Source organism: Pseudophryne corroboree, chromosome 6 (genome assembly GCF_028390025.1).
Source record: "Pseudophryne corroboree isolate aPseCor3 chromosome 6, aPseCor3.hap2, whole genome shotgun sequence".
Taxonomy (NCBI): Eukaryota; Metazoa; Chordata; class Amphibia; order Anura; family Myobatrachidae; genus Pseudophryne; species Pseudophryne corroboree.
Window position 1 is genome coordinate 354,321,139 of NC_086449.1, and position 21,618 is coordinate 354,342,756.

The 21,618-nt window shown below is 44.9% G+C and overlaps 1 protein-coding gene and 1 non-coding gene across 2 annotated transcripts in view; both read right to left on the reverse strand.

The window, feature by feature from the left end:
* UBE2Q2 (ubiquitin conjugating enzyme E2 Q2) overlaps positions 1-21,618 on the reverse strand; it is a 120,518-nt gene that overhangs the window by 28,815 nt on the left and 70,085 nt on the right. Inside the window, exons 4-8 of the mRNA XM_063926598.1 lie at positions 5,417-5,473; positions 4,419-4,559; positions 3,422-3,506; positions 2,767-2,827; positions 1,117-1,207 (exon numbers count right to left, since the gene is read on the reverse strand). Of these exons, the coding sequence (XP_063782668.1) occupies positions 1,117-1,207; positions 2,767-2,827; positions 3,422-3,506; positions 4,419-4,559; positions 5,417-5,473 (435 nt within the window). The remainder of the gene's footprint in view (positions 1-1,116; positions 1,208-2,766; positions 2,828-3,421; positions 3,507-4,418; positions 4,560-5,416; positions 5,474-21,618) is intronic.
* LOC134938700 (U5 spliceosomal RNA) lies at positions 21,096-21,216 on the reverse strand. Its single transcript, XR_010181206.1, has one exon. It is a non-coding gene; the product is annotated as a U5 spliceosomal RNA (small nuclear RNA).

Sequence of the window (21,618 nt, forward strand, 5' to 3'; positions counted from 1 at the left end):
GCTTATTGGTGGTGCTCCCAATTATTTTTTGTAGATCGAGCTACAATGAAAATTAGAGAAAGAAAAGACAAAGAAAAGACAAAAAAAAAAAACCCTTCTTGGGAGCACTCTTCAAAATAATTTACAACAAAATTAATCAATAAAAATAAAGATGTGCTGGTGAATAACCTAAAACTTATAATTGGTCATTATTTTAACTCTGTAAACAGAATAAATGCTAAGTTTCAGGTTATTCACCAGCACATCTTTATTTTGATTGATTCATTTTGTTGTAAATTTTGAAGAGTGGTCCCAAAAAAGTTTTTTTTTTGCCTTTTCTCTCTCTAATTTTCATTGTAGGATGAATAATCCTTGCAACCGATTACTCAAAATGGCTGCCACACCCTTTGTTTTCTCTCCATGGTGTCTGTATGTCACAAAGCTAAAACCAGTTTATGTTTAGTTTCTATACTGTATTATGATCATACTACCTGTTAAGCACCTTCAGTCCTTTTGGAGAAAGAGCGCTACATATATAAAATTATGAATATCTGAGATGCATTGTAAACCCAATCTGCAGGCATCACTAAAGCCTTTAACAGTCCAGCAATGCTGTCCTGTACACATCTCTGAGGAAGTTTAGGTTAATAAGAAATTACACAGCAACTCATTCAAGCATGGAATTTACACAGCACACTGGGAGGTCGACTGTTCAATTAAATTCAACTGAATTAGAAGTCTAGATTTTAGCTTAACAGTGCAGCAGTCCCCCCCAGGATAGAGTTCTACATCCGGATAAAATCAATCCTTAGATTTTACATTAGTTATCTGATAATATTAGCACTATAAGATAGTGGTAATGTCAACCTACTGAAAATACTTTTGAGAGGAAAATTTACTAATGATAGCACAGCAGTCTCTTCAAATATAATCTCCAAAACTCTCTTTACAATGCTGTCAGAAAATACCAGGCAGCTACATTTTTACAAAACAAAGTTTTAATGTAAGAACAGTGCAGCTTAAGCATGTGATCTGTCAATTTCGACAAGCGTAATTCAGATTTTCTTATTGGAGGAATAATGCACGAAAAAAAGTTACAAGAACAATACACCCACCTGACATCTACACATGCTTTACCTTAAAGGAAAAATTCAGTAAAATGCAGTCTATGCCCTCCTTTTCTTTTAAGACCAGAAGGTCACTATGTAATGGGCTGTCTGGATCAACCCTAAAAGAAAGATTATATTATGCAAGATTTTCCAAAATCCATGACACTGCAGTAATATTCCTCATCTTATGTTAAAGACTGAGCTGACCACTTTATCAGCCTCCCATGTCCCCTCTTCCTGCCACCTACTAACAACTAGTTTGTCCCACAACAATGCTGTCTAGGAGCTGTCCTCAACTCTGCACTCTTTTAAACCCCACATTCAGGCTTTCCATTTTTGTCGCCTCCACCTTCATAATAGTATTAGACTAACTCATCCTTAATGCTGCTGCCCTACTTCTCCATCATTCTGCATCATCTACCTCCCCTCTCTGCTAGAGGCTACACTGATCCCCCTACAGCATGGGTCTTCAACCTGCAGACCTCCAGCTGCTGTGGAACTATACATCCCAGCATGCCCTGCCTCAGTTTTAACATACCTTAAGAGCAAAACTGAGGCAGGGCATGCTGGGATGTGTAGTTTCACAGTAGCTGGAGGGCCACAGGTTGAAAGTCTATGCCCTACAGAGTCCATCTGAATAAAGTCCCTCAAGCGCTCATTCAATCCCCTCCCGTACATATATGACCTCCACTCCCTGTACAGTCCCATTTGTACAAATCACTACCAGCAACTGCCACCTCTTCCCAACTGATAACCTCATCCCACTCACGCCCCCAGGATTTCACTTGTACTGCAACTAACCTCTGGTACACACCTCTCCTTATCAGACTCTGCATCTCTCTGCAAAGCTTCAAATAGGCTCTCAAAAGCCACTTCTTTACCAAAGCCTAGTAGATCTCATCCTAAGCTACCCTTTTATTCCCCAGCATGCTTACTGACTTTCCTCTGTGCCACCCCCCCGAAATAGATTGCAAGCCCACCCTGGCAATACTCTTCCCTCAGGTCCTCTTCCTTTCATAGCTTTTGCCATTATTGACCCCCATGCATCCAGCAGCTCTGAACTTGTCTGTTGTACCCATCAACTATGGTACAAGTGTCACCCAGTGCTGACTGTTCATATTTCTGTAAATGCAATTTTTTTATTAGCTTGTTGTGAACATATTATACACATTTGCATTTACACTCAGTGAGGCCTGCAGTCCCTTTGTGGTGCCCTATATTATTATACACTTCGTAGCACTTTAGACCGCATAACAGGAAAATAAAGAAATGAAGCAGTGTACTTTGTGTGAGAACGCGTGTGACAATTTGGGACATGTGATGTTTTACCTAATTATGTATTAATCATTCCAGCGAATTAATTTAAAAATCTAGTTACCTTCTATAAAACGAAACCAAGGTTTTCTTAATTCAGTTTTTATTTAGAAATGTAACAGAATACTTGTAAGAGTGTATAAACATAATACTTGGATAGAGTTACATGGTAAACAGAACCAGGCTCCTACTTTCTCCAGGACTTACCATTTACAAAGTGTATGAGTATTAGAAGTGCTATAATACACATATCAGACCTGCAGTACACCACAAAGGAAAACCAAAAAGCTTTAGGGTTACCCCAAAATAAACTGCAGAGCCATAAAAAAGGTGCATTGAGCATCAACCAGTTAGATGATCTTACTTTAACAGCTTAACGTGCCACTCATACAGACTGTCATTTACAAGCTCCACGGAGTAAATTCCTATTAAATAAAAAAAAAAAAAAAAAAATAGAATAGAAGATTATTCAACAGTGTTCAAAATACCACCACCAACAAAATTAGGCCATTATCTGTTAAATCAATTAATTTTGTATCCGGATGATTTGTAGGTATCCCAGCCTAAAATGTGCCTACACTGGCAGATCCAGGTATTCAACAACATCTGGATAAATGTCCAAATTTAGAAAAACCCAGCTGTACTTGTGACCAAAGGCTGGATCTATGGTTCTGGAAGACAACACATGTGCACACTATCAACGATAATCAGAGTCTTTGATTAGGAACTGTGAACACTGCAAAATTCCCAATCAAATGCCAATCTGGATTTGTGGTAGTTTAAAGCACAATTCGTGAACTGTGGCCAATTATGTTTATTTTCACAGTGTTGTCATGGGCATCTTAAAATCAAAAAATAAATAAATAAAAGGTTTCAATGGATCATAAAGGAGCAGTATTTTATTCTTTACCATGCAGGAACTGTACATAACTTATGTAATGACAACACTGCTGAAAACATCAATCACCAGAGTGACCAAGGAGTTAGTGGTGGGGTCAAAACAAACTGGACTAACGTACCTGTTTTATAACTCTGTGACCTGTATATATCCCTGAGCTCTTTCATAAGACGATCAGAAGCTTGTACAGACCCGGAAACAGCACCCTAACATAAGAAAATAAATGGTTATGCACTTTCACAGCCAACACATGTTGTAATACACATTACATAAATTGGGTAAGGCTAGTAGATCTGAACAGACTATGAGAAAGACAAATACCATTTTGGCAGGGAAAAGACTTACATTTTAATTTTAGATCGCAAATTGATTTTGGATTGAAAAACTAAAAAGCCTCAATGCCTATCACAAAACAAGATGCATGTTTAACAGTTATAGACAGGGGCACAGATGCTACATGTTAGCCTACCTCTTCCCATATCCGACCTTTCGTATACACAGTCAACTGGAAGATGGTGGAGCTGAAGTACACTTTTGTAGTTAACAAGCACATGTTCAAATTGGCTACAGCTTGGACTAGCCCTCACCAGCAAGAGGTAATAGTTTGAGTACAGCGAGTGTATGGGCTTTTTATAAAACACCATAGGTAAACACGCAGGGGGGTTTCCAGTTGCCTGGAAACCCCTCTTCCATGAAGCCTGGCCAGCAGCCACTGCATACAGTTTAAAGGGCGGAATGGAGCTGCTGCACATGCCCAGTGGCAGCAGATTTTCCTACCAAGTCTGGTGTTGGTGTGCATCTGAGAGCTCAATTATCACACCAAAAAGAGAATCTGGCAAGTGGCTTACAATGATCATTGGGCCTGGATGGCTACAATTGCTCTAAAAATTTGGAAACACCCCTCAAGAAATCCTGCGTTTCCTATTGATGGTTTGGACCAACCTTGTAATGCTCTCATTTTCAGTTATGAATTTATTCCAACAATTATAACCTGTAACTCTGGTATTTCATTGCTCCTCAAGTTATCTCGATACAAGCAGTTTTTCCCACAGGAAAGCTAGTGTTTACACAGTATATAGATCGTTCTCCTCTTGACAACATATTATGCGGTCACTTACATTAAGGTGGTCCTGCCTTTGATTCTTTCGGATCTTCTCTAAGATGGCAAGGTTTTCTTTTTCAATGCCTTCATCCTCTGATTTCTTGCCATCAACTGGCTCTTCTTCCTTCATGTCGTAATGGTCCAGATCTTCGATATCCTTAATAATTGTACAGAAGTGTTGCTGATTCAGAGCGCCTCTGGTTACCTTATATTGACCGAGAACTAGTGGGTTCAAGTTAAGGACATCATCGGCTAAATGTAATACCCTCAGAGTTCCGGGGGTGCAGGAATTTTGGGCGAGTCTGCCCCCCCCCCCCCCCCTTTTTTTTTAAAGTAGCAATCATTTACAAGGCTAAAAAACAGGTTGGTTTTGCCTTGTAAAATGACTGCTGCTTTAAAAAAAGCCAGCCAGACTCGTGCCAAAGTCCTGCACCTCGGGAACGTGGATGCCGTTACATTTAGCCGAATGGATGCGCAATCATATTCAAGATGTTGTACAGTATACCTACTCCCCCCTAAATTTGTACTGGAATAAATTAAGGAAGAATTAAGACACTACAGCAGGTTTCCCCTAAAGTCAACAGAGATGAAACTATATTATATGTAGCCGAAAAGCCAACTATTAAAACTATCATAGCTCTGTCAGGATGCCTAGCAGATGATCAGGATTCACTCCTCATAGTGAGCATGAACGTCATCATAACCGCTGAATTACTCAAATGACCAGAAAACAACATGCAAGGTTCCCAAAACTTTACAGCTTAATGGACAGTGTTGGTGCACTGTCATACTCTTAATGGGCAACTATACGGATGAAAGGGCCCAGCACTTCAGAATTACTCTGTACATTTCTAAGAGCACTAACTGGCAAACTGTATGTGGTAACACGGCTTAGCTCCCTTTCAGCCACTGTGCTACAGGGAAGCTGATGCTTTCAGAGAATACCTGTTGCTTTACTTCTAAGAACTCTGTATGGATTCCTAATTCTTAAGCTAGGATTGTATTTTCTCTTACCTCACCCATGTCTTCCTCCTCTTCCTCTTCAGATGTAACTTCCTCTGTTGTGCCATTCTGCAAAAGAAATGAAAAATTGCTAAAGTTTGTTTACAAAAAGGATTGAAAAATAACTAATAAAATAAGAATTTACTTACCGATAATTCTATTTCTCGTAGTCCGTAGTGGATGCTGGGAACTCCGTAAGGACCATGGGGAATAGCGGCTCCGCAGGAGACTGGGCACATCTAAAGAAAGCTTTAGGATCACCTGGTGTGCACTGGCTCCTCCCCCTATGACCCTCCTCCAAGCCTCAGTTAGGATACTGTGCCCGGACGAGCGTACACAATAAGGAAGGATTTTGAATCCCGGGTAAGACTCATACCAGCCACACCAATCACACTGTACAACTTGTGATCTGAACCCAGTTAACAGCATGATAATAGAGGAGCCTCTAGAAAAGATGGCTCACTACAACAATAACCCGAATTTTTTGGTAACAATAATTATGTACCAGTATTGCAGACAATCCGCACTTGGGATGGGCGCCCAGCATCCACTACGGACTACGAGAAATAGAATTATCGGTAAGTAAATTCTTATTTTCTCTGACGTCCTAGTGGATGCTGGGAACTCCGTAAGGACCATGGGGATTATACCAAAGCTCCCAAACGGGCGGGAGAGTGCGGATGACTCTGCAGCACCGAATGAGAGAACTCCAGGTCCTCCTCAGTCAAGATATCAAATTTGTAGAATTTTACAAACGTATTTGCTCCTGACCAAGTAACTGCTCGGCAAAGTTGTAAAGCCGAGACCCCTCGGGCAGCTGCCCAAGATGAGCCCACCTTCCTTGTGGAGTGGGCATTTTAAGATTTTTGGCTGTGGCAGGCCTGCCACAGAATGTGCAAGCTGAATTGTACTACAAATCCAACGAGCAATCGTCTGCTTAGAAGCAGAAGCACCCAGTTTGTTGGGTGCATACAGGATAAACAGCGAGTCAGATTTTCTGACTCCAGCCGTCCTGGAAACATGTATTTTCAGGGTCCTGACCACGTCAAGCAACTTGGAATCCTCCAAGTCCTTAGTAGCCGCAGGTACCACAATAGGTTGGTTCATGTGAAATGCAGAAACCACCTTAGGTAGAAAATTTGAGGACGAGTCCTCAATTCTGTCCTTTCAGAATGAACTATTAAGTAAGGGCTTTTATATGATAAAGCCGCCAATTCTGACACCCGCCTGGCTGAAACCAGGGCTAACTCGTCACTTCCATGTGAGATATTTTAAGTCCACAGTGGTGAGTGGTTCAAACCAATGTGACTTTAGGAAAACTCAACACAACATTGAGATCCCCAAGGTGCCACTGGAGGCACAAAAGGAGACTGTATATGCAGTACCCCTTTTACAAATGTCTGAACTTCAGGCACTGAAGCCAGTTCTTTTTGGAAGAAAATCGACAGGGCCGAAATTTGAACCTTAATGGACCCTAATTTTAGGCCCATAGACAGTCCTGTTTGCAGGAAATGGAGGAAACGACCCAGTTGAAATTCCTCTGTAGGGGCCTTCTTGGCCTCACCCCACGCAACATATTTTCGCCAAATGCGGTGATAATGTTTTGCGGTTACGTCTTTCCTGGCCTTGACCAGGGTAGGGATCTTCAGGATCCGGCGTTCAACCGCCATGCCGTCAAACGCAGCCGCGGTAAGTCTTGGAACAGACAAGGCCCTTGCTGGAGCAGGTCCTTTCTTAGAGGTAGAGGCCACGGTTCGTCCGTGAGCATCTCTTGAAGTTCCGGATACCAAGTCCTTCTTGGCCAATCCGGAACCACGAGTATAGTTCTTACTCCTCTCCTTCTTATGATTCTCAGTACTTTTGGTATGAGGGGCAGAGGAGGGAACCCATACACTGACTGGTACACCCACGGTGTTACCAGAGCGTCCACCGCTATTGCCTGAGGGTCCCTTGACCTGGCGCAATATCTGTCTAGTTTTTTGTTTAGACGGGACGCCATTATGTCCACCTTTTGTTTTTCCCAACGGTTTACAATCAGGTGGAAGACTTCTGGGTGAAGTCCCCACTCTCCCGGGTGAAGGTCGTGTCTGCTGAGGAAGTCTGCTTCCCAGTTGTCCACTCCCGGAATGAACACTGCTGACAGTGCTATCACATGATTTTCCGCCCAGCGAAAATCCTTGCAGCTTCTGCCATTGCCCTCCTGCTTCTCGTGCCGCCCTGTCTGTTTACGTGGGCGACTGACGTGATGTTGTCCGATTGGATCAATACCGCCTGACCCTGAAGCAGGGGTTTCGCTTGACTTAGGGCATTGTAAATGGCCCTTAGTTCCAGAATGTTTTTATGAAGAGATGTCTCCAGGCTTGACCATAAGCCCTGGAAATTCCTTCCCTGTGTGACTGCTCCCCAGCCTCGCAGGCTGGCATCCGTGGCCACCAGGACCCAGTCCCGAATGCCGAATCTGCGGCCCTCTAGAAGACGAGCACTCTGCAACCACCACAGGAGGAATACCCTTGTCCCTGGTGACAGGGTTATCCGCTGAAGCATCTGAAGATGCGACCCGGACCATTTGTCCAGAAGGTTCCACTGTGCGTGGAATCTGCCGAATGGGATTGCTTCGTAGGAAGCCACCATTTTTACCCAGAACCCTTGTGCATTGATGCACTGAGACTTGGTTCGGTTTTAGGAGGTTCCTGACTAGCTCGGATAACTCCCTGGCTTTCTCCTCCGGGAGAAGCACCTTCTTTCTGGACTATGTCCAGAATCATCCCTAGGAACAGAAGACAAGTCGTCGGAACCAGCTGCGATTTTTGGAATATTGAAAATCCAATCGTGCTGCCGCAACACTACCTGATATAGTGCTACACCGATCTCCAACTGTTCCCTGGATCTTACCCTTATCAGGGAATCGTCCAAGTAAAGGATAACTAAAATTCCCTTCCTTCGAAGGAATATCATCATTTCGGTCATTACTTCAGTAAAGACCCGGGGTGCCGTGGACCATCCCTACGGCAGCGTCCGAACTGATACAGTTCTGTACCATAACCTGAAATACCCTTGGTGAGAAGGGTAAATTTTGACATGAAGGTAAGCCTCCTTGATGTCCCGAGACATCATGTAGTCCCCTTCTTCCAGGTTTGCAATCACTGCTCTGAGTGACTCAATTTTGAATTTGAACCTCTGTATGCAAGTGTTCAAAGATTTTAGATTTTAAAATCGGTCTCACCGAGCCGTCTGGCTTCGGTACCACAATAGTGTAGAATAATACCCCGTTCCCTGTTGCAGGAGGGGTACCTTGATTATCACCTGCTGGGAATACAGCTTGTGAATGGCTTCCAAAACTGCCTCCCTGTCAGCGGGAGACGTCGGTAAAACAGACTTTTGGAAACGGCGAGGGGAATACGTCTCGAATTCCAATTTGTACCCCTGAAATATTATCTGAAGGATCCAGGGGTCTACTTGCGAGTGAGCCCACTGCGCACTGAAATTCATTGAGAACGGGACCCCACCGTGCCTGAATTTGTAAAGCCCTAGCGTCATACTGAGGGCTTGGCAGCGGCGGAAAAGGGTTTCTGTTCCTTGGAACTGGCTGATCTCTGCAGCCATTTTCCTCTCCCTCTGTCACGAGCAGAAAAGAGGAACCCTTTTGTCCGCTTGCCAACCAGGACTGCGCCTGATAATACGGCGTCTTATTTTGAGAGGCGACCTGGGGTACATCCCCTCTTTTAAGGCAATACTTCCAAATGCCGTTTGGAATCCGCATCACCTGACCACTTTACTGGAATAATTGGACAACGCACTTATACTTGATGCCAGTCGGCAAATATTCCGCTGTGCATCCTGCATATATAGAAATGCATCTTTTAATTGCTCTATAGGCAATAATATACTGTCCTTATCTAGGATATCATATTTCCAGTCAGGGAATCCGACCACGCCAACCCAGCACTGCACATCCAGGCTGAGGCGATTGCTGGTCGCAGTATAACACCAGAATGTGTGTAAATACATTTTAGGATACGCTCCTGCTTTCTATCAGCAGGATCCTTAAGGGCGGCCATCTCAGGAGAGGGTAGAGCCCTTGTTTTTACAAGCGTGTGAGCGCTTTATCCACCCTAGGGGGTGTTTCCCAACGCACCCTAACCTCTGGCGGGAAAAGGTATACTGCCAATAACTTTTTAGAAAATATCAATTGTTATCGGGGGGAAACCCACGCATCATCACACACCTCATTTTATTTCTCAGATTCAGGAAAACTACAGGAAGTTTTTCCTCACCAAACATAATACCCCTTTTTTTGGTGGTATTCATATTATCAGAAAAGTGTAAACTTTTTCCATTGCCTCAATCATGCAATGTGTGGCCCTATTGGAAATCACGGTTGTCTCTTCACCGTCGACACAGGAGTCAGTACCCCTGTCGGCGTCTGTATCTGAGGTAACGGGCGCTTTAGGGCCCCTGTATGAGACGTCTGGACATGCACAAGCTGAGTAGCCGGCTGTCTCATGTCAACCACTGTCTTTTATACAAAGCTGACACTGTCACGCAATTTCAACAGTACATCCACTCAGGTGTCGACCCCCTAGGGGGTGACAACACAATTTCAGACACTCTACTCCGTCTCCTTATCATTTTTCTCCTCATACATGTCGACACCAACGTACCGACACACAGCACACACACAGGGAATGCTCTGATAGAGGACAGGACCCCACTAGCCCTTTGGGGAGACAGAGGGAGAGTTTGCCAGCACACACCAGAGCGCTATATATATACAGGGATAACCTTATATAAGTGTTTTTCCCTTTATAGCTGCTGTATTGTTATATACTGCGCCTAATTTGTGCCCCCCTCTCTTTTTTAACCCCTTTCTGTAGTGTAGTGACTGCAGGGGAGAGCCAGGGAGCTTCCCTCCAACTGAGCTGTGAGGGAAAATGGCGCCAGTGTGCTGAGGAGATAGGCTCCGCCCCTTTCTCGGCGTCCTTATCATCCTTTTTCTGTATGTTTTGGCAGGGGTTAAATGCATCCATATAGCCCAGGAGTTATATGTGATGCATTTATTTTAGCCATATAAGGTTTTTTTATCGATTTATTGCGTCTCAGGGCGCTGCCCCCCCCAGCGCCCTGCACCCTCAGTGACCGGAGTGTGAAGTGTGCTGAGAGCAATGGCGCACAGCTGCGGTGCTGTGCGCTACCTTATCTGAAGACAGGATCGTCTTCTGCCGCCGATTTTTCCGGACCTCTTCGCTCTTCTGGCTCTGTAAGGGGGACGGCGGCGCGGCTCCGGTGACCCATCCAGGCTGAACCTGTGATCGTCCCTCTGGAGCTAATGTCCAGTAGCCTAAGAAGCCCAATCCACTCTGCACGCAGGTGGGTTCGCTTCTTCTCCCCTTAGTCCCTCGATGCAGTGAGCCTGTTGCCAGCAGGTCTCACTGAAAATAATAAACCTAAACTAAAACTTTCACAAAGAGCTCAGGAGAGCCCCTAGTGTGCACCCTTCTCGTCGGGCACAGAAATCTAACTGAGGCTTGGAGGAGGGTCATAGGGGGAGGAGCCAGTGCACACCAGGTGATCCTAAAGCTTTCTTTAGATGTGCCCAGTCTCCTGCGGAGCCGCTATTCCCCATGGTCCTTACGGAGTTCCCAGCATCCACTAGGACGTCAGAGAAATAAGGTGTTCACATGATTGGATAATGTCTAAACCAGCTGTAACACTGTAGCGTCACCCAGACAGATTTCAACCAAGGGTGGTCCTGCGTTGCTTGTAATTAAATTATAAAAACTTTAATCATTACAAAGTGAACATCAATTGATTTCCATTGTTGTTGCAATATAAATTTTATCCACTAGATGTCTCACTAGTTAATGTAAGAAGCAGTACAATCTATTAGCTACCACATAATCCTCTGGTAAGACACCAGCCCAACTCCACCAAAAGCAAACGTCATCGTTTGTAGACAAATACAGGGACACTATGGTGCTGGGAAGGGAAATGTATATATAAACAATGCAGTCTGTCATTTAAAAAACAAAACAAAAAAAAAAAAACAGAAAAACCACAACAAACCCCACAACCTTAATAAAATAAGTTTTAGAAAATCTTCCCTGCTAGGTTAGGCAGACTAGGTAAAAATGCCTTAAACTGTATAACATACAACTCCTCTTTTCCTATCTCCAAGTAAGTTCACAAGCAGTCTCTAAATAAAAAAAACATGTATGGGAGATCTGGGCTTCTATGAAGGATGTCACAGAAAAGGAATAATCTGGAAATATAATTTGATGTATATACTGGGATGTGTAAGCAATTTAGAAGGGAGAGCAGCAACAAAACGTCAAGCCAAACATGCTCCTCAATAAGATTTTAAGGGGGAGATTCAAATGTTTGAAAAGTCATTTGGGAGTCTGTTTTTTTCCTAATAGACCGGAGGGGAAAAAAAAAGACCCCCAACCGTCTTTTCAAACATTTGAATTCCACCCTAAGTGTCTTCATGGAGGATGTCTACCAGAGTCAGTACTGGATAATACATCCCTAGTATATTAACTAGAAAATGTCTTGTGTGACCAAAGAGGTTACCTTCACTTATGTTGACCAGGCCCTTAGTACCTACAGAACATTACACGATCCCTATTGTATAACTGTACAATGGTGGAGCTCATAACGGCACTCAGCCAGGGAAAAGGGGTCTTAGCGTAGTGGAAATTGAAGCGGTCCAAGAACCAATGGCGTTTGGGCCACCACAATGAGGTTGCTGCCTTCCCGTTTGAGTTGTGAAGTGAATATTGCCTCCCACTTTGGGGTCCCCCAGGAGGCCCAACCCTTCAGTCTGCAAGCTTGTCAGTTTTTGCAGGAGGCTGATGTGCAGCCCAGGGTTGCTTGGCCTTGGGCGTAGCTTTAGTGGCAGAAGCCTGTCTGAGTAAAGCCTGACCCTTTGCTTTTCCTTGAGGGCAAGTTACGAAAACGAGTTTTATGGTAAGAACTTACCTTTGTTAAAACTCTTTCTGCGAGGTACACTGGGCTCCACAAGGATAGACATTGGGGTGTAGAGTAGGATCTTGATCCGAGGCACCAACAGGCTCAAAAGCTTTGACTGTTCCCAAGATGCATAGCGCCGCCTCCTCTATAACCCCGACTCCCTGCACAGGAGCCCAGCTTTTAGGTAACCAGCCCAATGCAGTAGCAGGAAAAGAGACGACAACAGTTAGCCACAAACACCACACTCTCACGACAGGAGAAGTGTCAGCGGCTAATGCCATACCAACCCAAAGAAGCTAAGTGCGTCAGGGTGGGCGCCTTGTGGAGCCCAGTGTACCTCGCAGAAAGAGTTTTAACAAAGGTAAGTTCTTACCATAAAACTAGTTTTCTGCTGCGGGGTACACTGGGCTCCACAAGGATAGACATAGGGGATGTCCTAAAGCAGTTCCTTATGGGAGGGGACGCACTGCTGCGGGCACAAGAACCCGGCGTCCAAAGGAAGCAGTATTGACGGCATAGAACCTTATGAACGTGTTCACTGAGGACCACGTAGCCGCCTTGCACAATTGTTCAAGGGTCGCACCACGGCGGGCTGCCCAAGAAGGTCCAACAGACCGAGTAGAATGGGCCGTAATGTGAGCAGGAGCTGACAGACCAGCCTTCACATAAGCATGTGCAATCACCATTCTAATCCATCTGGCCAAAGTCTGCTTGTGAGCAGGCCAGCCACGTTTGTGAAAACCAAAACAGAACAAAGAGAATCAGATTTCCTAATAGAAGCAGTTCTCTTCACATAGATACGGAGAGCCCGTACCATATCCAAAGACTCTTTGGGAGACAAATCAGGAGAGACCAGGGCCGGAACCACAATCTCCTGATTAAGGTGGAACGAAGATACCACCTTAGGTAAATATCCGGGACGAGTCCTAAGAACCGCCCGGTCACGGTGAAATATCAGATATGGGGAACTACAGGACAAGGCACCCAAATCTGACACTCTTCTAGCTGAGGCAATAGCCAGCAGAAACACCACATTAAGGGAAAGCCACTTAAGATCAGCTGCACCAAGAGGTTCAAACGGAGACTCTTGTAATGCCTCCAAAACCACAGACAAGTCCCAAGGAGCCACAGGCGGGACATAGGGAGGTTGGATACGCAACACACCCCGAGTAAAGGTATGCACATCAGGTAAGGTCGCAATCTCTCTCTGAAACCACAACGACAAGGCAGAAATTTGAACCTTGAGGGAGGCCAGACGCAGGCCTATGTCCAGGCCCTGCTGAAGAAAAGCCAGCAACTTGGCTGTACTAAACTTGGAAGCGTCATAATTGTTAGATGCGCACCAAACAAAGTAAGAATGCCAGACCCTATGGTAAATCCGAGCAGAAGCCGGTTTCCGGGCTCGCAACATAGTTTGAATGACCGCCTCAGAAAACCCTTTAGCCCTCAAGACGGAAGCTTCAAGAGCCACGCCGTCAAAGACAGCTGGGCTAAGTCCTGGTAGACACAGGGGCACTGAACGAGGAGGTCTGGACGTTGTGGAAGTAGAATTGGACGCTCTGACGATAGGCCCTGCAGGTCTGAGAACCAGTGCTGTCTGGGCCACGCTGGAGCTATGAGAAGCAGGATTCCTTTTTCTTGCTTGAACTTCCGAATTACCCTGGGCAGGTGTGACACCGGAGGGAACGCGTACGGCAGCCGAAACCTCCACGGCACCGCCAGTGCATCCACGAATGCTGCTTGAGGATCCCTTGTCCTTGCTCCAAAGATCGGAACCTTGTGATTGTGTTGAGACGCCATCAGATCCACGTCTGGAAGGTCCCACGTTTCCACTAGGAGTTAAAACACTTCTGGATGGAGGCCCCACTCTCCGGCGTGTATGTCCTGACGACTGAGAAAGTCCGCTTCCCAATTCAGGACTCCCGGGATGAATATCGCTGATATGGCCGGTAGATGGCGTTCCGCCCATTGAAGAATCCGTGATACTTCCTTCATTGCCAAACGGCTTCGAGTGCAGTCTTGATTATTTATGTAAGCCACTGTGGTGGCGTTGTCCGACTGTACTTGAACAGGACGGTTCTGAATTAAATGCTGGGCCAGGTTCAATGAGTTGAAGACCGCCCGCAATTCCAGAATGTTGATCGGGAGGAGAGACTCCTCCTTGGTCCACCGACCCTGGAGTTTTGCTCCAGCACCGCGCCCCAACCCCTTAGACTGGCATCTGTCATCAACAGGACCCAGTCAGATATCCAGAAGGGACGGCCCCTGCACAATGGTTGGTCCTGGAACCACCAGTGCAGCGACAGACGGACCTCCGGAGTCAATGAGATCATGAGAGACCTGATCCGGTGAGGCAGGCCGTCCCACTTGGCCAGAATCAGCCTCTGGAGGGGGCGAGAATGGAATTGAGCATACTCCACCATGTCGAATGCCGAGACCATGAGGCCCAGCACCTGCATTGCCGAATGTATCAACACTTGCGGACGAGAAAGGAAGCAACGAATCCTGTCCTGAAGCTTCAGGACTTTCTCCTGAGACAAGAATAACCGCTGGTTGTGAGTGTCCAATAGCGCTCCCAGGTGCACCATGCTCTGAGCAGGGACCAGGGAGGATTTCTTCCAGTTGATGAGCCAACCGTGGGCTTGCAGAAACCAGACAGTCATATCCAGAGGACGCAGGAGAAGTTCTGGGGAATTTGCCAGGATCAACAAGTCGTCCAGATACGGTTGGATCCTGACCCCTTGACGACGGAGTACCACCGTCATCACCGCCATGACTTTGGTGAAGACTCGCTGAGCCGTGGTTAAACCAAAATGTAACGCCCGAAACTAGTAATGGAGGTTGCCAATCGCAAACCTCAGGTATTGCTGATGCGACACTGCTATAGGAATATGCAGGTAAGCATCTTGTATATCCAGGGAGACCATGTAATCCCCAGGTTCCAAGGTTAGAACTATAGAGCGAAGGGTTTCCATACGGAACTTGGAGACTTTCACAAACTTGTTCAATGCCTTGAGATGGAGAATGGGTCGGGAGGACCCATTCGGTTTCGGGACTAGAAACAGCGGAGAATAGTACCCCCGGCCTCTCTGAGCAAGAGGCACCTGTACTACCACTCCTGTATCCAGGAGGGTCTGTACCACCAAGTGTAGAGTCTTTGCCTTTGTCTGGTCCAAAGGGACGTCTGTCAGGCAAAATCAACCAACTACAAAACTGAGCTCCTGTGCAGGGAGGCGGGGATATAGAGGAGGCGGCGCTATGCATCTTGGGAACAGTCAAAGCTTTTGAGCCTGTTGGTGCCTCGGATCAAGATCCTACTCTACACCCCAATGTCTATCCTTGTGGAGCCCAGTGTACCCCGCAGCAGAAAATCAGAATTCGGAGCCCTTGGAGTCAGTGTGGACAGGAGAAAGGCAATCTTGGCTGCAGCTAGTGCAGTGACAATTTTGTTCAATTCTTACCCAAACACCACTTCACCAATGATGGGTAGAAATTCCAAAGTTTTCTTGGAATCAAGGTCAGCATTCCACGATTGGAACCAGAAAATGTGCCGTGCCAGGACAGAAATGGTGATGCCTTAGCTGCCAAAATTCCTGCTTCAGATGATACTTCACATATGTAAGCAGCTGCTTGCCATATAAGACCCAAATATGCAATACTCATATCTGAGGGTAATTCCTCCTCTAGGGCCTGTAACAATGATTCAATGGCTTTTGCAGCCCAGGAGAAAGCCACAGTTGGTCTGGTAACAGCACCGATTAGAGAGAAAATAGACTTAAGACAATTTTCAACCAGTCTATCAGTGGGTTCTTTCACTGAGGCAAGAGTAGTGACAGGTATGATTGACATCTTAACAAGACGTGCAATATGTGAATCTACCAGAGGGGGAGCTTCCCACTTAACACAATGCTCTGCAGGGATGGAGTAACTGGAAGTTAAACGTTTAGAAACAGTGAACTTTTTACCCAGAGATTTCCAGGGTTCCAGGTTAATATCCATAAGATGGTCAGAATGAGGGAATTCAGAATACACTACAACGATATGTCTGAGGCTGAAGACGGATGTAATTTCCCTTGAACACCCTCGGGACCTTCCCGGGAGTGATTCCATACGATTTTGTACTTTTGTGCTATTTTTGCATAAGATATATCGCATGCAATTGATGAAGCCGCTATAGATCGCATGCGATATATCGTACGGTATACAATTGTACCATGAGATATATCTGATGGGCTGGATAGAGGGCTACGGGGGCTGGGAGTGTCCTGAGAATGCCAGTCAAACTTCCCTGTGATACATCGCATGTGATATATCACATGCACAAAAACACTTTTTTCATCTGATTCCATCCAATTCCGATATATCATTAGTGCAGCACCAACGACCTAGGGGATCCTATCAGACAGCCACGGGGACGCGCATCAGATTGGATACGATCTAAAACACATACAATTGTATACAATTTCATACAATATATCAGACGGATATATCGGAATTGTATGAAATAGTGTCAAATCGTACTAGTGTATGGGGCCCTTTAATCTTGTCGCTTAACACCTGTTTTCTTTGCAACTGGCTCAGGCTCATCCTCTGAATTGAAGGATGTGTTAAATGGCCTCAATTAAAGATGCCACCTACACTGTGCTAGGAGAATTCTCTGTAAGGATGCATAAATCAGGGACAGACTGTGTATCCTCCCCTTCTTCAGCTGAGGACTCTGATTTAACAGTGGACTAAAAATAGGATTTTGGTACTTACCAGGTAAATCCTTTTCTTTGAATCCATAGGGGGCACTGGAGTACTCTTGGGATATGGACGGCGTAGCAGAACAAAGGCACTGAATATTTAAATTTAGAACTCTCCACCCCTCCATATCCCAGAGTACCTCAGTGTACGAACCCAGTGTTTTTACTGAGCGAACTACTATAGAGAGGTTGACAATGGAGAATTCCTATAACATAACGGACAACAACAAAGTTGACCCATAACGTTAATGTCAACTAAACAGTTGACAGCATAACCGATAGACCTTTATAGTTTGAACCAATCGGTGAAAATGTGTTACCATAAGCTCCTCTGAGCTTAATACAAACCAGGTAAACCGTGTTACCCTAAGCTCCTCTGAGCTTAAAACAACCCAGGTAAAACTGCTCTGGGTGGGCGTCCAGTGCCCCCTATGGATTCAAAGAAAAGGATTTACCTGGTAAGTACCAAAATCCTATTTTCTTTTTCATCCACTAGGGGTCACTGGAGTACTCTTGGGACGTACCAAAGCTTCCCTCATGGGCGGGAGAGCTGTTTGACACTTGTAACAGTAGGCAGCCAAAGCTAGATGCTGATGCCGCAACCATTCATAACGTGTAAACGTGCACAAACGTGGTGCACTGAAGGCTATGTAGCCGCGTCGTAGACGCTCCACGACCCGCTGGGTCTGACATTCCCCCAGAACCTGTGGGATGAGCTATTACTGACGTAGGCGACTGTAACTTAGCCTTAAAGTAAGCCTGACTTGTAGTCATTATTATCCAACTGGATAATGTCTGCTGAGAAACTGGCTAACCCCAGTTGGCAGCATCATAGAGAACAAACAACGTATCCGTATCACTTACTGTAGACGTTCGGGACATATAGACGCGTAATGCGTGTACCACATTCAGAATTCTAGAATGTGCTGTCAACACAGGAACCACTATTGGTATATTGGTGTGAAGAATAAGAAAGCGGAATTCGTCCGAAGATCTGCTTTGTCATGAGAAAACTCAAATACGGTGGCTTGGAATACAAGGCACCCAAATATGAAAACAAAACCCTTGCCGAAGCTAAGGCTAGAAGAAAAATGTTTTCCCAAGTGAGAAACTTAATCCCCATTTGTTGTAAGGGTTCAAAATATGAAAACTGTAAGAAATCTGAACCCAACCTCAAGTCGCCTGGCGCTGTAGGTGGGATAAATGGAGGCTGCACTTTGATGACACCTTGTAGAAAGGTGTGTACAGACGCAATAGAGTCAAACGTCTTTGAAAATAAGTTGACCACACAGATACCTGCACCCTCAGTGCAGATAAACGCAGTTCTCCTTCCCACCCCGTTTGTAAAATAACAGAATACGGGTAACTTGAAAGATGATGTCGGAAACTTCCGAGCTTTACCACCTATATAAGCACACCAAATTTTGTAATAATGAGCTGCCTTAAGCGGCTTACTAGCTCGTAACATGGTTGGTATAACCGATACTGTAATGCCCTATTTCTTTTCTTAAGAGGGCGGTCTGAACCCCCACCCCGTCAACCGCAGCTGCGGTACATAGGTACATAGGTAACTATGGGTAAAGAACGTTCCCTGTTGTAACAGGTTGGACGTATTATGAGCGGGCCAAGATCGTGTGCAAGTATTCCTTGGAGATTCGAGAAGCAAGCTCTCCGAAACCCATGAGATATCACTAGTATGACTGTGACGAACTGTCTTATGATCCGTTTTGGCAACGGAGAGAGCAGCGGAAAATGGTGGAGCCAGATACACGATGCTGAATGACCACACGAATGTGAGAGACTCCACCGCCACTGCCCTTGTGATCTGTCGTTTTGTACACATACTGAGCTTTTGTAATTGTGGCGAGATGCCATCATGTATACCTGAGGGTAACCCCTTCTGTGGACTCACATATGAAACACCTCTGGATTTAATGTCCAGTTTTCAGGATATAAATCCTAACGGGTGAGATCATCTGTCTAACAGATGTCCACTCACGGAATGAACCCCGTTGACATCATCACATAATGGTGTTCTGGGCAATTGAGGATTCGAGTTACCTGCCGCATTGCCATGCGGCTTCTTGGTTCTCCCTGGTTGTTGTGTATGCAACTCCCGTTGCGTTGTCTGACTGCACTTGGTCAGACTGAAAGCGAAGCCTGTAGTGCATTGTAAATTGCACGGAGTTCCAGGACATTTATCGACAGCAATCTGTCGTGATCCGTTTTAGAACCTCTGTCGCTGATCTTTTTTAACTACAACTCCTGAACCTCTGAGACTCTCGTCCAGAGTATATACACCCTCGCCCCTCTGTGGGAAACGCGAGTGAAGGCCGGCGAACTAAAGCGCTTTGAAAACACATCATTATTCTTAACAGGCGAATACACCAATGTACCGCTAGTGTGCGTGGCTTTTGCACTAATTACTAGATGTACATTTGTTCTTGCTGGTGTAGTAGGTAAATGTCTTTGATTTACCGTATTTATAATCTTACCTAGGAATTGACGTCGTTCAGACGGAATTAGATGCGATTGTTTTTGAACTTGACCTGCCACCGCAGTATACATTAGTAGCGCAAGTTAGAGGAACTCTGTTGAGACAGAGTTCTTATGAGCAGATCGTCTAAGTTAGAAGAACTCTTATGAGCAGATCGTCTAAGTATGGAACGATTGCCAACATCACTTTGGTAAATACCCGAGGCGTTGACAAGAAGCCAAACGGTAGACCTGAAATGGTTAATGGTTGTGGCGTTTTGCAAACGCTAGAACCTGTGATGACCAAACCGGAATGGGTAAATACGCATTGTGAAGATCAAGTGCAATTATGCAATTTTGTGGCTCCAATATGCAAATACTAACCGCAGAAAATCCATTTTCAAACTGCAGTAAGTGACTTGCTGATTGAGATTGCGACGGAGCCGTCTGGTTTTGTTACCCCAAACAGAGGGGAATAAGTAACCCTGACTCTGTTGGTGTACTACTGCCTGGTTATAAAGACAGCTGAAAACCAGCAGAGACTAAATGGCAACCTGCCAAACCGTTCGACAGAGGCAGTCTTGTCCTTTAATCTGTAATTAGCTGAGACATCCATGAGTTGATGTCTGGAAACCCCGCAAATGTAACATGTAAAGACGCGCTTCCACAATTGGAAAATGGAGATGGCCTAAGAGGTCATCAAGCCACTGGCTTGCTGACTGTAGCGTCCTGTCGTTACAAGGCGTGACTGTTTTGTACCACCGCCTTGAAAAAACTGAAGTCTAAAGGGATTAAACGCCGGCACAAGTATTTCCGTTTTGATACTGGATGCGGTAATGGCTGAATATCAAATTTAGGACCAAACAAGCTCTGGCCTTGTCGTGCTGAAACTAGCGACGATGAAAAGTGAGAATCGAAGTAACCGGCGTTAGCAGAAGCTTTACAGATATACTCTGCAGCTTCTTTTAACAGTGATCTCATTGTTTCCATACATAGAGTCTAGTGACCCAAATGTATCTTGGGTCTTTATAATGTTTGACACAGACGTATTTACCAATGGCGGATCGCGTCATTTTGGAAACGATTAAATAGTGGTTAGAGTCTACTCAGTCTCTGTAAAAATGGAGACATTGACTCACTGGGATTTAGCAATGTATGTTGTCAAAAACCCCGCACTATCTGAGTGCTGGACTAATGTACCCTTCTCACTCGTAGTTATCGGTGTGAGATTTGACATAGAATCGTGCATTAAATTATAAGACCAGTTAAATAAACACTCTGGTACCCAAAGGGAAATTGGCCCTTTGGAAAGACTGTCTTTTGTTAGAGCTGGCAGAGTAACTTCCGAGACTCCGATGTTACCGCTCTTTTAATTTGAATTGCCCATGCTTATAGGATTTTTAAAATTATTTTTAGTCTGCGCTAGAGCCTTACTCGCTATGCAGACAGACACCACAATAGGCAACGGACAGACACTTGCACGACTTATTGAAGTTATTATGTGTCATATATATATTTTATTGCTGAACAACATATTTATATGAAACTCATGGTTGTTCCTCTCTACGGAAATCTTTAGTAAAAGGCTAAAGATTTATTCGATCTGAAGAGAAACCAGAGTATTCTTTATGTGAAAAGCAGTTCACATGGGCATGTGAAACCCGAACCAAATTCCCACTAACACCCCTGCGCCTCTGGTGGCTTAGAGATGTAGGGCAGGAATGTTCCAGAATTACACACTGGAAAACAACAGGAAGCATGGTTAAAATGGCCCCTTTGCCATGCTGACCCTGATAATCACAGAACAAATTACAAATGTTTCCGTGTTAATATAGCCTATTATACAGTATAATCACAGGCCGGGTACAACACATGCTCTATGAATAAATATATATATAAGCTCATAGCCTATGATAATTACAGACATTAATATATTTATACAGCATTAATATAGGCTCAAAAGCCTATTATACAGTGATAACCACAGACCTTAATATAGGCTCCATAGCCTATTATACAGTGATA